The following is a 19552-nucleotide window of genomic DNA, read 5'->3' on the forward strand; positions in this document are numbered from 1 at the left end:
CAATGTAGACTGACAAAAACATCTAAAATAATCTAAAAGAATAACAGCAACAGGCAAGAACTGATATATTCTCCCAGGAGAGGCAAAGTGCAAAGTTCAGACTGCATACAGGCAGAAACTGAGATAACCTGACAGAAACAAGTGAAAACCACTCCGGTGACCCAGTGCTGATATGGGAGAGATCAGAGCGCCCTCTAGTGACTAAAACAGGGAGGCTTGTTTTTGTGGAACGTCTGTCATACAGGTGACTAAACAATTTACAAGATCCCTTTTAGCTTTTCTTTGCTCCAAGACAAACGTACATTGGTGCTTACAGTGTGTGGAAACGTTTATTGAGCACCTTTGAACTTTGACCCCTGTGTCACTGTGAGTAAGAGGAGCTAGAAAAGGTTATGATCTTGTACACTGCGGCAATCAGGCTGGACAACTTGGTATTTTTGGTATATTCATCACTGTGGTGACTTTTAAACAAATTCCAGATGGACCCAAATTACACATGCTTTCCTCATCAGCAGCCGGTTGTTTCAAGCCTCCATTACTTCATGTTTCACTTGTTACCAACCATCTTTTAGCGTTGCTCCTCTTACCAGAGACAAATAATCTCCTGCACTGATCCTCCACTGGTGCTCGTCCATCCATATGCAAAGCCACCGACAGAAGATAAAGCTCATTTGTGTCTGCTTACGAGGAGAAATTACGCATTATCCAATGTCAGAGCGCGGCAACACATGAAGCGGAGAGTAAAGTGTTCATTTTTGGACATCACTCTTGTTTGAAGGTGGAAACTGAAACCATCCAACTTGTTTCACTGATTAAACAGGTAAGGACCGGGTTGATTTCCTACTGTGGGGCAGTCTTAGTGCAGATTAAACAGGCACTTCTGATGCCATTTGAAATTCTAATTTCAGTTTAAGACCGAGGTGACCCTCACAACACAGTCTTGTAAATTTGTGAGCAAAAGTTCATTGTGTATCCACAACATGGAATCGTCCCTCTTCTGTATGTTGTCCTGAACACGCTGCACAGTATCGCCTTCTACGTGCTGACATGTATCACATAAATGCAAAAATGCTTTAATCATGGTACCTTTTCATATTTGGACACATCAACTTGATGAGTGACTCTTAATGCTGGTTTTCCTGCCGAACATGTTACGTGTACCAATATTATCCAGTAGGGGGAGCTCGTGCACATGTAAATGGTTCTGTCTGTCTGTCTGTCTGTCTGTCTGTCTGTCTGTCTGTCTGTCTGTCTGTCTGTCTGTCTGTCTATCTATCTATCTATCTATCTATCTATCTATCTATCTATCTATCTATCTATCTATCTATCTATCTATCTATCTAATGGGTCAAGTCATCAACAATACTTAGAGCTACTGCACACCTGCATCATGCAAGACAGAACTTGGGAACAAATGGGAGCTGGAGATTAAATCCACCAGCATGGATCATGGGGTTCTATTGACTAGGGGGGGCTGTGCAGGCCTCCCTGCCTCCAACCTAATGGGACAGTCACCGCACAGACACACAGGGCCTCCTGGGGGGCATTTGGCTTTCTGCTGGCTAACTTTAGCACCACAGCTCGCATGGTCTCACTAAGCCTTTTTTGGGGTTGTGTTGTGTCAAAGTAGATTTACCTTCAATAACCATTTATTAAATCTCTGTCCATTAGACTGCGAGGCTTCATAAGAGCTGGCTGCATTAAGCCTGATTATGGGATGCCCGGTAGAGGAAAAGAGTGTATGTGTCAAGTGTGTCATCCAGTGGTTTATATCCCCGGCTGGGATCTCGGTTTTGTCATTTGGGAGTAAGCTGCAGAGAAGAGACAAGTCCTGATACCTGAAATGATGTGAGACCTTCATGGAGCAGGGTTCCAGATGTGGCCGACATGCCTTGGCTCCGTCTGAGGTTTCTGCTAGCTGCTTCCAGCGTTGATGCTCCAGCTGAAGTCGGACCCATCACTCTGAGGACTCCTTGACAAGACGCTGCACCCGTCGGCTTGAATCTTCATCATGGACCCCAAAGGTCCCAGCGGTGCTTTTAAACGCTCGTCACTGAAGCGTTCCACATCTGGCTCGCAGAAGGTAAGACCGGGTTCCCTCACATGCAACAGGTGCTTCTAAAGTAGAGTTTTTTACAGAGTTGCGTTTAAATTAAATGTGCTGCTTCTACTTTAAGAAACAACACAACTTATTCAGAAATGTTGTCAACTTGTTCTAAAACTACAGTATGTTCAGACTGTCGTTTCCACCACGTGTACGTGCCCTCCTGACCAAGAACATGGGAGGATGGCTCTCCACCGTGACACGGAGCAGTCGTGGCTGCAGCTCATCAGTGCACGTTGCTTCGCTAAGTGGAGAAGCTCAGCAGGCTCGAAGAGCTGCTCTCTCCTATACGACAGCTTAATCCACCATAATGGCCAGTATGGACCACCGTGACCAGCAGATTAAAGACTTTTACATCTTTGTAAAGTCTGCTTTCGTGTGATTAACACACTTTGGACCAACATGTCCTTGAAGAGAAAGATGCATGTTTCTGCTCTCTAACAAACGGGTGGAATCAGAACACAGAGATGAACCCAGAGTCAGTGTTGCAGATTCATGCAACTATGGCTTTTCTGAGGGAAAAGGCAAAAACCTTTAACTGATCATAGATCACATACAGTGAGTATTTAATATTATAAACTCAGACTGTTACATTGTGCCTTTTGCACACACGGAAACCATTTATCAAGCAGCTAAACCAGTACTGGGTGTACAATAATCAAACTGATTGTGCTGGGCTTCTCTAAATTAGAGTGGGCGATTAATACTCTTAATATAATCCACAGCCTTTTCATATAAGGTGTTTCACTGTAAATCAGTCACCAATTCCATCCCACGCAGCCCAAATCTACTTCTTTTTCAATTAGATCCTATATGCTGCTATATATAGCTCAAATCCTGGACACACCGACACAAGACAAGAGCCATATTGTTTTGCTTCCCCCTGTTTATGATCATGTGCTTTGGGTCACGATGCTGCTACATTTGCTCACATTGTAGCTAAATTCTGGACATACCGTGCATTAACTCATCTGCAGCGTCTCGTGGTGTGAAGGGCGATTTATTTTTCATGCATGTAGATAAGACACAGAGCGAGCATCTCTTCCAGATGGACCTCTCGGAGTTTAGCGGAAACGTGCTGCAGCTCACATGGTGTTTAGCAATCAGTAATATATATGTTCACGTGTTCTCCAGCTCAACAGGCATCGTTGTCCAATACTCTAAAACTGGCAAAAGTTTACCAAATCATCGGTAACCTGATAGAGCCGGATCTCAATTTGAAGTCACTCAGACGCAGCTCACGTGCACAGGAAGAAGGGCCCTGTGCCACGGACAGTAGAAAGGCTGGGTGGATGGGATAGACTCCAGATGAACCAGTCTGACATATTTCAGGAGGCTGTGAGATGCAGGCGCGCACGGAATAACTGAGGGGTTCCGCGTCCTGCTCAGCAACGTCTGTGCTGAAGATGAGCAGCGGGACCTGTTGGCCCGCTTGAGCGCGAGGCGCAGGCGTCGGTCGGCTCTGGGCTTCCAGAGCTCCCTGCTGCAGAGCTGCGAATAGAGCAGCACAGAACGGCCTCGTGGGAACCGACGTTGCGGGTCACAAATGAACAGAAGATGCAAATATCTGCAGAACAGGTCGGCGATGTGAGGAAACTGAATGTTGTCGTTGTTCGCTGGTGATAAAAATCAGAAGGATCTAAAATGATCTCTTAACTGCCCGTCAGTTCAAAGCTTTTACACGATTTTACCACCAAATTATAGATTGGTCCTCATTCTGCTCCATTTATATTGTAGATAAATATCTGTTTTTTTCAGACATTTTTAGGGGGAAACAAGAAAAAAAACAGCCTTAAAACATGTCTTATGACTCCCTTAACTCTTGGGGATAATCAGTGACATGTTGGACTCATGTGATAGCCTGATAACTGGATTTTCAAACCTAGGAGGACAATGGATGCATTTACAAGCAGGGCTGAGGGGAAGGCTTCACAACTGCCTGTCCAGAGGGCCTTCAACAAATGCTGCCCCTCAAGTCGAAATGTGTAAAAAAAACACCTTTTTATGAGCTCCACGTGGGCCTGACCATGAGTTTGCAGTACTTTTTTAAAATTTCGCTGCAGCTGAGGAGTGAACCTGGGTTTTCTTCCTGTCACGACGCATCAAGCTGGAGCCACATCGCCCTGCAGAACCCAGGCCGAGCAATTAGTCGCTTTTATCTTCAACCCTGGCCACATCTCATCCTGCTTCATTTTATTAGGACCCCCGAATCCTGTGGTTTATTGGTGCTGAAATGTAATTAAAGGCCTTGATTAAAAGACGTTTCAGTGAATAATTTTCAGATTAAGAAAAAAAACAAGGTTCATGTTAACATGAACAGCTATTCGAATATAGACAACTCTTTTTTGTGTCCTCAAACATAAGCCGCTTTGTATTTCACGGTGATGTTCTCTGCTTGGTCAAAGCCTCTACACAATAACAGATCCCTGACCTCAGCAAAATATACGTGCCAGATTCATGTTTAAATCAGTTTAAGACGTGTGCCTCATGGGCTGTGTTATAAAAGCGCCTTCAATTCAGTCTGAGAGGGCGACCTTCCAACAATTAGGAGTAGAAAATGTGTCAGATGCCTGCATTCTCCATAGGGCTGCTGGGGCTGAATGGCTGCTGTGATGGAGCAGCTCACACTGCTGTGGGTCAGCAGACCTGGGCCATGTGATGGCAGAATGGGACGAATATGTGGCGCACGGCGCATGGGGCTGCACATGCGTCCGGGAAAAACGCTGCTGTGTTGTCGGAGCAGGGCTGTTGCGACAGAGGAGCTAATCAAAATAAGATTACACAGCAAAGATCATTTTTACCTTTGTCCTGATTAGAAATCCAGCAATTAGGACTTCCTCCCCGTACTGTTGCCTTTTGTTCCAAAAACTTCGAAAATGCTGCGTGCTGGAATGAATGCGGCCCATTGTCCCGTGGCTGGATTTAAGTCCCGCTAATTTGTTTTGTGTGACACAATCTAAACCGGCCGGCATCAAGCCCTTCAAGGTTTTTGTTGCTAAGTGCTGGGAGGCAGCCGTGGAAGCAGGATTTGGGTTTTAATCGCTTCTGTTAACGAGTTTAAGCGCGCCGAAGCGACAGCGTCACACTCGCCGAACCGCTCTGCAAACGCACGTTGTTACCAGCGGCCTTCGGGTTTTCTTTAGCCAGAGTGGGGGAGAGAACTGTGGACGGGGGGATGCTGGGCTTTTCTCTGCCTCTCTGAGTCATCTGCCACCCGGGCCTCTCTTGTCCTCTTCGCTGTGCGTTATAGTCAAGCTCGACCTGCTCACTTCAACCATAAAAGGAATGCTTATCACTCCATCCCACAGGAGGAAGGTTTTAAAAGGGTGCCCGCTGTCCTGTGCTTGTGAGCCGGGGTCTCAGCTTCCAGAGGGTACCAAGGCTTTCCCCCCATATATCTAGGCATGCACCTGAAAGCCCTTAATAACCTCAAACCCACACTAAACTGGATTTTCTGTTCAACGTGTCAAAATAGGTGCGATTAAACATGACGACGATGGTGATGATGATAATGTCTGGAAAGATAACATGATCTTTTCTGCTTTAGAGTCTTTCTGCGATGCAAAACTTGGTGAAATGCAAATAGCGGGTTGCTATTTTTCTTTCCCTCGGCAGCAACATGGTGGGTGAAAACACAGATTAACCGCAATTAGCATCGACTGACCTTGCCCCCAGCCGGGCTCCAGTCAAGTCTTAACAAGGCACCTTCCAGAAGAATGCCTGCGTCCAATTCTCTCAATTATGCAAATGGGGTTGAAATCAAAGTCGTCCAAGGGGTGGAAATTCTGCCATGAAAAGTTGGGGGCTCCTCTGAATCAGGCTGCAGGCGGCGTTTTAAGTTTAGCTGGACTGCTCCTCTCACAAGCTAAGATCTTCCACACTGTGAAGTGAACACAAAGAAAGGAGTTTTCAACAAATTGGGAGATTAGGGGCCAGTTATCAAAGTGGATTTATTGTGCCTTGTTCAAGCAAAGGATGAAAATACCCTGTGGGCATGAAGAAGGGGTCATGGGACTCCCGAAAGGATTACCTTGAACTGGAGTCATGAGACTCGGTCGAACAAAGACCCTGCTCACATGCTCATCATATTAACCAGCCCTCATAAAGTGAAGAAGTTTCATGTCCTGTGGGATTCAATGAGAGCACTCGACCGGGAGTGCAGCAGCAGCAGCAGCAGCAGCAGCAGGACGGGGCTCTGACAGAGGGGCAGCAGCGCTGTGGGCTTCCTCTCTGATCCACCAACAGGACCCCTGCAGTCCGGCAACAGCGCTTTCTGTAAGTTTAGCTTCCTTTGGAGCTTTTCCTCCGACTCGATTTCAACGGCTTTAATGAGGGACTGTTGAGAGAAAAGGAGACCTTTTAGTTCTAGATGCTCACTGATGCCTGATAACTGAGGTGAGGAGGGGGTGGGGGGGTTCCACCGCTGAGACCAGACAGCCACACAGCTCCGATCTTCTTTTAGAACAATTTTAACCAGAACAACTATTGAGGCCATTTTGTTTGACCTTTACCTAAATGCAACATTTACAATTACCTTTTAAATCAGAACACTGTGCTCTTAAAAACGAGTACTGTGGCTTCTGATTTTAGGAATAAAAACCTCAACCGTTATCTACTGGAGGACTGTCACATGTAGGAAACGACGATAAACGAGGTAAAAAGACTTTATGTGTGCAAATAGAATCTTTAAACAGCATATAAAGGGAGCACAAAGCCAGGATTCACTTTAACTTTTGCAGTCACAAGAGACATATTTCTGCAGTGGAATTTGCCTCATCTTGCTGTTGGTGGTCATAAACCTCATGATGCTTCATGGTTTTACTCTAGCCACCCTCTCTTGTCGATGAGCTTGTCTGCACCGGATTATTTGCTGACTGAAACAAGTATAACACACTGTTTTCTCCCATTATTCTCACAAATTCCTTTCATGGAAAGATTTTATTTGCTTCTGTCCTAATGGAGCCTTTTTCTGTCCACAATGGATCTCAGACAACCTTTGAAATCAGGTCAGGTTTTTTGTTGTGCTTGGGTCTGTTGACTTTTCCTACCAGAACTGGTTGAAAATGACTCGGAACGATCGTCGCCCGCACCTAATCGCTGACCAGCATCGGTTTTCAGCCAAGAATGAAAGAGAGAGGACACAAGTTCATAAGTAGGACACGATCTAACGCTTCTTTTTCTGTCTTTTCCTGATCCTTTTTGGCAGGCACAAAAAGTTTGGATCGAGAGGAACTTTCTGAAGAGAGAATGCATCCACATATTTCCCACCAAGGACCCAACCAGGTAACAATAGTGTGAACAAACAACCTTTTCACTATCACCCACACAGACTGCTTTGTAAGTGAAATAACCTCCCGAATTGTGTCGGCAGCTGATTAGACATTTATGAGGATTGGAATAGGCTTTTTTTTTGGGATGGGGGGAATGGGGGGAAGGGTATAATTGTGGGACACAGTTACTATCCTGGGCTGGCTGAACAGGCTGAGAGCAGCCAGCCAGGGCAGCTCACTGAGGCATGGATTTCCCAGAAATGGTCACAGTCATCAAAGCGTCTGTCCGGTGTTTCAAGGAAAAACAAAACACGGCCTCCACCAGCAGACTAAACAACAGCCTTCCATTAACCCTTCCGTATACTTTAGCTGAGGGGAGGCTGCGTTTGGGACTCGGTCACTCAATGTCTCCTTTCTCCTCCACCAAGATGTGCCTGTGGTCAACTGACAACGCAGCACGTGGCCATCCCTCCCGGTGCCAACTCAGTAGAGGAAACCATTCAGCTAGTGCAGATCGACACGCCCAAGGACAAATGGAGCATAATCAAGCACACCAGGACCTACCCAACGGACGCCTTCGGGGTAATCGAGTTCCAGGGTGGCGGATTCATCAACAAGGCCATGGTGAGACTCTGCTCCCCAGCTTTTGGGGGTAGAAACAGCATGAGACAAGTCAATATTTTATTAAAAAATGTAGAATTTGTGTGACAACACCGTTTCCCTGCTCCGGCAGTACATTCGGGTCTCCTATGACACCAAACCCGACAACCTGCTGCACCTGATGGTGAAGGACTGGCAGCTGGAGCTGCCCACCCTGCTCATCTCCGTGCACGGAGGCCTGCAGAACTTTGACCTGCAGCCGAAGCTGAAGCAAGTGTTCGGCAAGGGCCTGATCAAAGCCGCCGTCACCACGGGGGCGTGGATCTTCACGGGTGGAGTCAACACAGGTGGGTGGGTTGGTGGAGGGGCGTAGGGGTGGGGATAATTCATTTAATGCTCACTTAACAAATAACACTTTGTGACATTCGGCTCTAAACTGCCGTTACGTAAGACCCTTTTCTGCAATTTCTGAGGGGAGCTTTGACTGACCCGTTGTCCCAGGTTTAAGCTCTGTAATTACAGCTTTGGTGGACAAATTCATCACAAGTGATCAACTGTGTGGGGCTAGCGTGCAGCAACCGCAGTGCGTCTCATGATGCAGCCCCATTAGGCAGTCTGGAGACCGCATTTTTCACGCTGCTATATTTTGGTATGCACACCTCCAGGGGTGATCCGTCATGTCGGAGACGCCTTAAAGGACCACTCCTCCAAGTCACGAGGAAAAGTGTGCGCAATAGGAATCGCTCCCTGGGGCATCCTGGAAAACAAAGAGGACCTCATCGGAAAAGATGTGAGGATGCCAGCATGTCACACCCCAGACTATTCTTCACTTCTGGAAACCTTTTCAGTGAACCTCCTCTGTTCCCAGGTAACCAGATCCTATCAGTCGATGGCGAACCCACTGAGCAAGCTGGCTGTGCTCAACAGCAGCCACTCACACTTCATCCTGACCGACAACGGCACCTGCGGGAAGTACGGCTCCGAAGTCAAGCTCCGCCGGCTCCTGGAGAAGCACATCTCTCTGCAGAAGATCAACACCCGTACGTCAGGCGACCATCCTGTTGCACCTATTCCGGCCTCTGTACTCTGCGAGTGTGAACCAATGCTGGGCAGAGAACTCTGTGACCTGTGGGCTTCCCTTTGTCATCCTATGCCTGGAGCTCGGATAAGGCAGGGACAGCAAAGGGATGCTCAGCTGTCACCACTGACATCGTCCCCTCCCATCCGTCTGCTGCCACTTAGTTTGGTTCCAACTGTTTAAAGGTCATCCTTTAATAGCTGATGTATGCTGGCTGTGTGTTCCAGGTTTGGGTCAGGGGGTTCCTCTGGTGTGTCTGATAGTGGAGGGAGGTCCCAATGTGATCTCCATCGCCTTGGAGAGTCTGAGAGACGAGCCTCCCATTCCAGTGGTGGTGTGCGACGGCAGCGGCCGTGCTTCTGACATCATTTCCTTCGCACACAAGTTTTCGGAGGACGGAGGGTGAGATTTTAAAAACGACTTTTTGCTCCTGTGTGAGGCTGCGCCGGGACGCTAAAAATGCTATGATGCTAACTGTCCTCCTCTAGCCTGGTGAATGACGACGTCAGAGAGCAGCTTTTAGTCACCATCCAAAAGACTTTCAACTACAGCAAGAGTCAGTCACAGCAGATCCTGCTCATGGTTATGGAGTGTATGAAGAAGAGGGAGCTGGTGAGTAGAGCGAAGAGTGAACAGGTCCGCCAACGATGTCGCGTGTGACTATCTGAATGCTGATCAATAAACATTACTGAGCTGTGAAACATCTGGTCTCCATCATCATTCATCCCCTCCACTCATGCGTGCCTTGCCATTAACATATTGAATAAACCTAATCCCGACAATGTGCTTGTCATTTCTCCTTCCTGCTCATGTTTGGCATTTCAAGTAATCTGGGGCGGCTCGCCCCGAGGGTCGGGGTCATCCTCCATCTATAGGAGCAGCCGTAAAGCGGTGCTGAGTGTTTCTGCTGCGCTCAGATTTTGACTTAAGTGTGAACGGCACCGCGGCCGTGCAGATTAAACCACCGAGTGTTTGCCGGAGACCTGGGCGCACAAAGAGCGACGTGGGCCAGCAGATTTCAGCGGCCATAAGTGATGTGATTTGCAGTAGCCAAGGTTCTTAATCTCCAGACTCCATACATCCGGGTGGGAAAGATCAGCGAACGCCACCGCCTGCTTAGCAGATCCCTTCACTGCTGTTGATGTCACAGATGGAGCAGAGGATCCATCTCCCTCTAATCCTCAGACAGGTCATTTTCTCTGCACAGGACGTCCTCCCCCCCTTTTTTTCCCCCAGACCATAAAGTGCCGCCACACTGAATCTGCAGCCACTATCCCTGACATATTAGACCACCTAATACCGCAACACACTCGCATAAGCAACTTAAACTGCTTATTTCCCCCCGAGGATCATACCAATTCAGACATTTTTAAGAGCGCCATTTAGTTTGATACCACATCAGGACAGTGTGACAGAAGCGGATTCATTTGAGCTGCTACCACGCTGCTAAAAGGCCAAAAGACTATTCGCTCTTAATCTAAAGTACCATGACTAACCTCCAGGTGAAGCAGTGTCACAATCTGGCCCGCCCATAAAAGCCTTTCAAACTAAGTACATCCCATGTGAGCAGCTGTGCGAGGCAAACAAGAGCCCTGATTTGGGAGAATAACAGGCCTGCTGTGCAAAATGTAGAGGTCAGCATTCACGAGGCCTCTCACACGTCTGCACAGCCCAGAACGCTGCCGTCCGGAGACGGTCCTGCAGTCGCCCCGTCCATCCGCCGATGCTGTGACGTATATTCACGCCACTCTAATATCATTTATTACGGCTGCGCATGTGACAAACCCCGTCAGCTTAATTTGATTTGATATAGTCCATCCTGCAACAAGAAAAGCTCTATCGGGCCATCCGACTGGGTAAATTGGTATTTTGGGGCACATGTTTCACTCCATCAACATTCTTGCCATTTAAAATCATTTCATTCATCACGTCTGGAATGATTTCTTCTTTTCCCCATATTTTAAATGCAGATCACAGTTTTCCGAATGGGCTCCGAGGGACAGCAGGATATTGAAATGGCCATTCTCACAGCCTTGTTGAAAGGTATAATCCTAACAGTGAGGATGTTTTTGTCGTAGCACAACCACCACCCCTGCCGTCTGAGCTCACGCTATCCCTCCATTTTGCATCAGGCACGAATGCTTCGGCAGCGGACCAGCTCAGTTTGGCTCTGGCCTGGAACAGAGTGGATATCGCTCGCAATCACATCTTTGTTTATGGCCACAATTTACCTGTGAGTGAAGGCTGCACATGAACACTTCCCCTGTGTGGGTTTTCTGGGTCTGTTTGCTTTGATGGGGGAAGGTTTTCCTGTCAAAGTCACATGAAACTGCTTCAATTTTAAATCTACAGTACATGCAAATATCTTTCCTACACAAGCAAAAAATACCAAATAATCTATTTTAATCTATTTTAACTACATTGAAAACTCTAAACAAGGAGGAATGGAGGCCATGCTCATCTAGCTTTTCCCTCTTGTGAAGCCTGCTGGCTCCGTTGTCAACAGGGCGACCTCCTCGGTCCAAACCCAGGAAAAGCCAAAGAGTCCTGTCAGTGCGCCTCGTGCTCGGGGAAAGAAGGGGAAGGGGAAGGGGAAGGCGAAGCCTGAGCCTCCGGAGGAAACGGACCCGAGGAAACTGGAGATGATTCGCTGGGTGAGCTGGGCTTATGGGAGAGACCCTTCGGATTTCAGCTGAAGGTGTGATCATATGACGACGGCTGTGACATCTCTTCCACTCAGGTCAACTCCCTGGAGCAGGCCATGATGGACGCTCTGGTGCTGGACAGGGTGGACTTTGTCAAGCTGCTGCTGGAGAACGGGGTCAACATTCACCACTTTCTCACCATCCCTAGGCTGGAGGAGTTATACAACACAGTAGGACAGAAAATTCAGAATAAGCCTTTAATCTTCCTTCCTTCTTCATCCATTTCCCTCATTTCTTGCAGAAACTGGGGCCTGCGAACACACTGAATGCTGTGGCAAGAAAAAGCCGAAGAAGAAGAAAGAAGAGGAGGTGGAAATTGACGTGGATGACCCCGAGGTCTGTCGGTTCAAGTTCCCCTTCCACGAGCTAATGCTGTGGGCGGTGCTGATGAAACGCCAGAAGATGGCGCTGTTCCTGTGGCAGCGTGGAGAAGAAGCCATGGCGAAGGCCCTGGTGGCCTGTAAACTGTATAAAGCCATGGCCCATGAGTGCTCAGAGAGTGAACTGGTGGATGACATCTCCCAAGACCTGGAGAACAATTCCAAGTCAGTACACCAAACAACAATGCTCATGTATTAACTGGAACACAGAAGGGATTATTTGAATGGTTTCTCGTCACAGAGAATTCGGGCAGCTGGCCTATGAGCTCCTGGATCAGTCCTACAAGCACGATGAGCAAGTGGCTATGAAGCTCCTAACGTATGAGCTGGTAAACTGGAGTAACTCCACCTGTCTGAAGCTGGCTGTTGCAGCTAAACAGCGTGACTTCATTGCCCACACCTGCAGCCAGATGTTGCTCACTGACATGTGGATGGGCCGCTTAAGGATCGGCAAAAATCCAAGCCTCAAGGTTGATTTAAAAAAAAGTCTTTCTTCCCATTTATGCATTGAAAAAAAAGTGTTGCATAAATGTTCTGATCATCTCAACCAGGTGATTCTGGGAATTATTTTCCCACCGCTGATTCTTTTGCTGGATTTCCGTCTGGGAGACGACTCCTCCTTTCACGCACCTGGAGGAAAGAGGAGGGAAAGGAAAAGGAAGATGACACAAAATCCAGCAAGGTTTTCACTCATCTATGATGTTTATGTGCCATTTTCTGCCCAATGAAGCAGAACTTACAATGTATACTCGACCTGTTGTAGGACCCCAACCCGGATGCAACTTCCAGGAGGGGAGATGAAGAGGAGGGCAGCGCCAATGTCCGTAAAATTCCCATCGGCAAAAGGTTCTTTGAGTTTTACGATGCGCCGTTCACCAAATTCTGGTTCAACACTGTAAGTCTTCATGTTAAGGAAAATCTTGTGGTTTGTGGGGTGGGTGAAGGGTGCTAAGATGAAGGTTTTTTCATCTAACAGATTTCCTATTTGGGATATTTGATGTTGTACAACTACATCATCCTGGTGAAAATGGAACGTTGGCCATCAATGCAAGAGTGGATTGTCATTTCATACATCCTGACATTAGGCACCGAGAAAGTCAGGCAGGCACGTGTCAACAAAATTGGCTGATCTTTCCAAGTTTGGATCACGTAACCTGTAAAAAATGTGTAATTTATGGCCCTGGTGTCCAGATTCTGATGTCGGAGCCGGGGAAGCTGAAACAGAAGATCAGCGTGTGGCTGGAGGAATACTGGAACATCACTGACCTGGCGGCCATTTGCACTTTTCTTCTTGGCCTGATGTTGCGGCTGCAGCAAGAACCTTACATGGGATACGGGAGAGTCATCTACTGCATCGACATAATATTCTGGTACATCCGCGTGCTGGACATCTTCGGAGTGAACAAATACCTGGGGCCCTACGTGATGATGATAGGGAAGATGGTAACTCCATTAGAGAACTCATTTCTGATGAAATTAACATGATATCATTGATTTTTCCTGTGTTCTTTGCCCTCAGATGATAGACATGATGTACTTTGTGGTCATCATGCTGGTGGTACTGATGAGCTTCGGGGTGGCTCGTCAAGCCATCCTTCACCCTGACGAGGAGCCGACGTGGCGCCTGGCCAGGAACATCTTCTACATGCCCTACTGGATGATCTATGGGGAGGTTTTTGCAGACTCGATAGACCGTAAGACTAGAATTCATAGTAAGATTTGGTTTCCTGATTCTGGGCAGATGATCAGTCTGTGATAGATTCTGTGACGTCAACAACAGTTATTGAGTTAACGTTGAACCGTGATGCTCTGTCTCCCCCTGGTGGTAGCCTCTGATACACGCTGCTAACTTTTTATTGCGGTGAAGATCATCTGCCTTCAAGATTGTTGACAGCATTTCCTTTTTCAGAGCGAAGGCAAAACACAATGGAGGAGGCCTAAATAATCAAGATTGTTTTCCAAATTGCAGAATATGATCTACAACTTCCCCTGTTTTATATACTGCCAGCTTGACCTTGAGATGAGTATGTAGTTAATGTGTTCTTCATCTTTTACTCTGCTTTACTGGAATTGATCCAAGTCTATGCAATGGAAATCAACCGTGAGTATTCTCGAAGGGCACGTGATTTTCATCTCAGTGCAGATCTCAGAATGAACGTTGTGTTATTAAATTTCTACACAGCGCCGTGTGGTGAACATTTATATGATGAGGACGGAAAGAGGCTGCCTCCGTGTATCCCCGGTGCCTGGCTCACACCTGCTATCATGGCCTGTTATCTTCTCGTGGCGAACATTCTTCTGGTCAACTTGCTTATTGCAGTGTTCAAGTATGTCCCTACATCCATGCAAACTCCCCTTTTGCAGCAGCTATTAGAGTCTCATCGGTCTTGGCTTTAAAATCCCACAGCAACACATTCTTCGAGGTCAAGTCCATCTCCAACCAGGTGTGGAAGTTCCAGAGATACCAGCTAATCATGACGTTCCACGACCGCCCTATCCTCCCTCCACCTCTCATCATCCTGAGTCACCTCTACATCCTCTGCAACAGGATGTTTCGAAGATGTGCCAAAAAGAAACAAGATGGAGAGTTGGACGAGAAGGACCGTGGGCTCAGTAAGGCATCTTTAGCCTCCAATCCCCTTCACAGACATGACACAAATCTTTCTTACGACTGTCCCACAATAACAAGAGAATCTCAATAGCAGCTTCATGCTAATTAGCTTGCCTCAAATATTATAGCCTTGCGTGCTACTGTGTGTCGCAACTTCTGTTTTTACCATCTTACTTAAGTTTGGAATGAAGTGATTGCTGCAATCCAAGGATGCACAATGTGGCCCCAGAACAATGAGGGCTTCTCCATAATAGATTCAAGAATGCCACAACATCCGAGGAGTGAAGCGATGACACATACTTGACCTGAAAATAACAATGTAGATACTCAACAAGTTGCAACAAGCATTATCTGCTTGTTGCAACTTGTTCATTCAAAAGCCTTTTGGGTGAGTTTTGACAAAAAGTACTCATTTACCTCTTTTCTAGGTAAGAGTTGACCTTTGGGAGTTATTCACGTTTCAGCAGATTTAGCCTAAAAACTGGAATCTATCTACCTGCTTTCATTCATGTTGTCACTAGAGGCCTTTAAGGGTTTTAGGTTTTGTCTCATTGTGGAACACTGCTTGAAATCACGGTTTGCTTCTTCCAGAGCTGCGGTTAAATCCAGAAGAGCTGAAAATTCTGTATGAGTTTGAAGAACAGTGTGTGGAGGAATATTTCCGGGAAAAAGAGGATGAGCAGCAGTCCTCCAGCGATGAACGGATCAAAGTTACCTCAGAAAGGTAGACCTTTCAGACATCTAGGCCCGGGTAATCTAGTAAATGGTGTATAAACGTGTGTCTCTGGTGCTCTTGGCAGAGTTGAGAATATGTTCATGCGTCTGGAGGAGGTAAATGAGAGGGAGAACACCATGAAGGCCTCCTTGCAGACTGTGGATCTGCGCCTGGCTCAGCTGGAGGAGATTCACGGGCGGATGGCTGTTGCCCTGGAGAAGCTTGCTGGGGTGGACAGGCTGGAGCTGACCAGGACCTACTCCCGGAACTCCTCTGTTTGTGATCCGTCCTCCCTGCACCGTCAGGGGAGCATCAACAGTGCTGATGATTACAGTCTTTACCGCTTCCACATGGACATGGAGGAGTTCACAGCAAAGCAGAAGGATGCAGACGAGGTGTGTAAAGCCGGTGTGGAGAGACAGAAGAGCTTGAGGCAAGCGCCCAGTACTTGTGCACTCAACAGGGAAGGCGGGCAGACGTTGGAGGTTGGTGGTCTGGAAAGATCACGGCCGTCTTCGTGCGTAGACATTCTCATATCTCCATGCGAACAGAAGCCTGCGTCTGTGGCTTCCAGCCAGGAGACCCTAGCCAACATCAGACAAGGCAGCACCATGCTGCTGAACAGAATCGATACCAACAAACTTCTGAAACCCTCCAACCCTCCAAAACGGACTAAATCCCTGAAACACTATCCGGCTGAAGACCAACCCTGTCCTATGATGACCAAGAGGAGATCTATGAGCACCATCATCGTCAGCCCACCCGATGAACCCGAGGAAGCAGCCGAACCGGAAATGCCGAGTAAACCCTCCGCTTCTCCAAAGAGGACCAAGTCTTTAAGGCACATCGGCGCTGAAAATCCGACGTCCCCAATCACGAAAAAAAGAGCCATGAGCAGCATCATCTACAGCCCAGCTGAGACTGCAGATGATGCAGACTACAGAGCCGTGATGGAGCAGGTCAATAAAACGCCAAATCAGTGGCCGGCTAACCTGGAGTACCAGGTGCATCACAGCCATGTGGGTCACATGCCGAAGGTGTCGACGGTCAGGACTCAGTTTGAGCAGTTTCAAACTAAAACCGCCCCCCCTATCCTGAAACCAGAGAGTACAGCTGACGACAATCCATCAGAACCAATGGAGGAAAATCAGAGGGAGAAGAGGAACCTGTCAGACGCCTCGGAGAATCTGACTGTAGCAGAGAAGAACCTGGCTTCTCACAGGTCTCAAAGCTGTAGAGAACCAGAGGGGAGGGCAAAGTATTCGATGGTCAGGAGGGAACCCAGGCTATGCAGCAGTGAGAGAGATCTCATCAGGGCCTGTTCGGGGCCGGCGAGGGACCTTGGAAGTGTGACGGCGGCTGAAAAGGATGCAGCTGACGCACAGGAGAAGAAATAAATCATGCAGAGGGGTCAGGGGCAGGAAGTGCCTGGAGGGCAACAAAAAGAGGAAAAGAAAAAAGCACAACAGGAACTGCAGCACCAAAAGGAGAACCGCACTGAAAGTGTCGATTCCCATTTACTGGAGTTCATCACCGACATCAACACGCTGGATTGGATCAAATTAATCTTTTTTTTTTTGTACATTCACTTCTGTAACACACAGTTTGGAAATCATTGTATTACAATTTTGCTGAAAAGTTTCATGAACACGGTGGATCTGAAGGCCAAACTGAAGTCTGGTATATGACATAAGCTACAACAGTTAGCCGGGGTCTCAGATACAGCCCATAAAACACGACTTCCTACACACGACTGACGCGTTCAAACACCATCTCTACGTGGCTCCTTTCAAGAAACTGTAAATGTGCTTGGTAATTGTATCCCTAGTTTTCATGCAAATACTGACAACTGCAAAACAAGTACACCTCCAAAGTCTTCACTCCTTCACTTTGACACAAATAGATGTTTTTAAAGCCTTCATTATACTGAATAAAAGATTTATACATATATTTTTGTCTCCCTTTTGTAACTCCTTCTTCCCTCTCAGTGCAACAGGAGACTATTGGCATAATAGAAATGCACACGGACGCATACAATCAGTGCTAAGACTTAATCTGTCTTCGTGAAAGAGTCACGGGAGTAAATACTGGATATCGATAGGTAGTTTTAGTAAAATGATGCTACAATTCTTTTTTTATCCCCTTTTTTGGGACAAGTGTGTGTAACTGAACAGATTCAACAGAGGTATTATGAATAATATATGCGCCAACAAAATCCCGTTAGCGACCGCCGCTAACGGCGAGGGAGTGCTGGCGACAAAGTCTTTTGAAAAAAACAAAATAAAAACCAATACACAGTATCAGGCCTCGCTCCTCATTGGTCCACTTCCGGCCTCTTCAGATCAGGGTCGCATTAGCCGCCCATTAACGCATCGCAGAGAGGCCGCCGGGATACGAGTGCTGCGACCAGGAGGGCGTCGTCAACGCCGGGCTCCAAACCCCGGTGAAGAGCAGCCTACACCAGCGAGCACTTGAAGAATTTAATCTTCTTTGACTTTTTCTCTGTTATCTTTACTGGTTTGCCCGATCCACCGGCACCGGAATCAGTCTAGGGAAGACAGGAACATGGAGAGAATGTATCATATAACAAAGAGAAAGTATTTTTAAATTCACTTCATAACTCACAGTCTTTGAACTCAGGTTGTGTAATATGTCCCTCGCCATTGTATAAAAGGCCTAAAATGAAAGGGAAAATACAACGTTACTGTATCATTTACAGCTGTTAGGTTTCGTTTTCTTTAAGTTTCAACATTGCAACTCACCTCCTCTACATTTAGGCCGGACTTTGCGCTGGTTTCCATGAACTTCACCCCATAATCGATGGCCAGCTGAAAGAGAGGGGAAGTAAAAAGCTAGCCTGACAACCTTCACCTTAATGAGGCTGAGGCCATTTCCTGACTGGCTGAACCGTCTCACCTTCTCGCCCCTGTCTTTAGACACCTGCCTCCTGTCAGTCATGTCACATTTATTACCCAAGATCATCTTCTCCACATCAGACGAGGCGTGCTGCGAGACATCAAGAGGCCTGAGTATCACTGACAGCGGTTTCCTGTCGCACATCATTTCATGCAAAACAGCACCAACTGCTCTCACCTCTTCGATATTTCGGATCCAGTTCTTTATATTTTCAAAGGATTTCTCGTTGCTGGTGTCGTAGACTAACATGATACCCTGTGAAGCGACAGTAGACTTTAAAAACAACTCTGTAATTAAGGTTGCAGTCGCGAGAAGGGCGAAAGGCACAATTACCATGGCTCCTCTGTAGTAGGCTGTGGTGATGGTGCGAAACCTCTCCTGCCCGGCGGTATCCCTGCAAACAGCCGACCAAATTCAGTTCTCCATGGGTGCGTTCGCGGCTCAATCAGATTAGGGTAAAAACAGACACAAATAGGAACCCACCATATCTGAAGTTTCACTCTTTTCCCATCCAGCTCTATTGTTCTGATTTTGAAATCTATTCCTGCACAAAGAGGATATGGTGTTTTATAGTGAAACAGCCACGTGACATTGGATTTTTGTATTTTACACAATCACTCAATCAATAATTCAGTCAACTGTTTAAAAAGCGCTCCATCAGAAATCGACCCTACATTAAGAATAAAACACAACAAAACACTAACCCTAACCCTAAAAAGCGCCACTTTTTTTTTTCTTTTAAAATTCTAAATGTCGAAAGGATATTTTTAAGATCACTTTAGGTTTGCCCTAGTGTTGGCGATCGAGCCATGAAGGACAGATTATCACTATAATTTGTCAATGTCTTTGTCTTCCTCTGAGGAAATGACTCCCCCCCTCCGCATGACCGCGGCTCAACATATTTAAGAAATACAACTCTACGGGCAAGACCAGACATTTTTATTGACTGGCACAGCTGCAGTGTCATTAATAATTGTACCCGGCATATATGAGCATGCATTATACCATCGCCATCCTAGAGGGCGGCTACGGGGCTCTACTCACCTATTGTGGAAATGAAGGTGGTATTAAAGGAGTCCTCGCTGAATCTGAACAGCAGACATGTCTTTCCGACCCCGCTGTCTCCGATGAGAAGCAGCTTGAAGAGATAATCGTACGTTTTTGCCATTTAAA

General features: G+C 46.9%; 2 protein-coding genes, 1 long non-coding RNA gene and 1 other non-coding gene across 4 annotated transcripts; 2 read left to right on the forward strand and 2 right to left on the reverse strand.

Annotated features, from left to right (window-relative positions):
* The first annotated feature begins 848 nt into the window (after positions 1–848).
* On the forward strand, positions 849–17160 carry LOC101068071 (transient receptor potential cation channel subfamily M member 1). The gene is given in 26 exon segments (XM_029842075.1): positions 849–2083; positions 7311–7387; positions 7803–7998; positions 8108–8321; positions 8640–8764; positions 8843–9014; positions 9280–9454; positions 9541–9706; positions 11023–11095; positions 11185–11285; positions 11536–11706; positions 11793–11873; positions 11906–11927; positions 11999–12302; positions 12379–12607; positions 12689–12758; positions 12761–12819; positions 12901–13032; positions 13114–13233; positions 13329–13580; positions 13657–13849; positions 14218–14238; positions 14320–14464; positions 14545–14750; positions 15340–15472; positions 15549–17160. Coding segments are annotated over 26 exon segments (4821 nt in total). The 5' UTR covers positions 849–2011; the 3' UTR covers positions 16861–17160.
* LOC115250963 (uncharacterized) lies at positions 3200–5728 on the reverse strand. Its single transcript, XR_003889483.1, has 2 exons — positions 4906–5728; positions 3200–4332 (listed from the first exon to the last, which is right to left on the reverse strand). It is a non-coding gene; the product is annotated as an uncharacterized lncRNA (long non-coding RNA).
* Positions 9095–9186, forward strand: mir204a (microRNA mir-204a). The gene has a single exon (NR_105399.1). It is a non-coding gene; the product is annotated as a microRNA mir-204a (primary transcript).
* On the reverse strand, positions 16937–19547 carry LOC101062021 (ras-related protein Rab-8B). The gene is made up of 8 exons (XM_003967441.3): positions 19424–19547; positions 18863–18923; positions 18713–18773; positions 18557–18634; positions 18380–18469; positions 18226–18291; positions 18089–18139; positions 16937–18011 (listed from the first exon to the last, which is right to left on the reverse strand). The coding sequence occupies exons 1-8, from the start codon at positions 19545–19547 to the stop codon at positions 17919–17921; spliced, it is 624 nt and encodes a 207-aa protein (XP_003967490.1). The 3' UTR covers positions 16937–17918.
* Between the last annotated feature and the right edge of the window lie 5 nt (positions 19548–19552).

Source organism: Takifugu rubripes, chromosome 9 (assembly GCF_901000725.2).
Source record: "Takifugu rubripes chromosome 9, fTakRub1.2, whole genome shotgun sequence".
Classification (NCBI taxonomy): domain Eukaryota; kingdom Metazoa; phylum Chordata; class Actinopteri; order Tetraodontiformes; family Tetraodontidae; genus Takifugu; species Takifugu rubripes.

Coding starts and splice junctions, on each gene's coding strand:
- LOC101062021 (XM_003967441.3), bottom strand. CDS start 19,547: ATGGCAAAAACGTACGATTATCTCTTCAAGCTGCTTCTCATCGGAGAC. Junction 18,924..19,423: donor CACCTTCATTTCCACAATAG/GTGAGTAGAGCC, acceptor CTCTTTGTGCAG/GAATAGATTTCAAAATCAGA. Junction 18,635..18,712: donor CCTACTACAGAGGAGCCATG/GTAATTGTGCCT, acceptor GTCGCTTCACAG/GGTATCATGTTAGTCTACGA.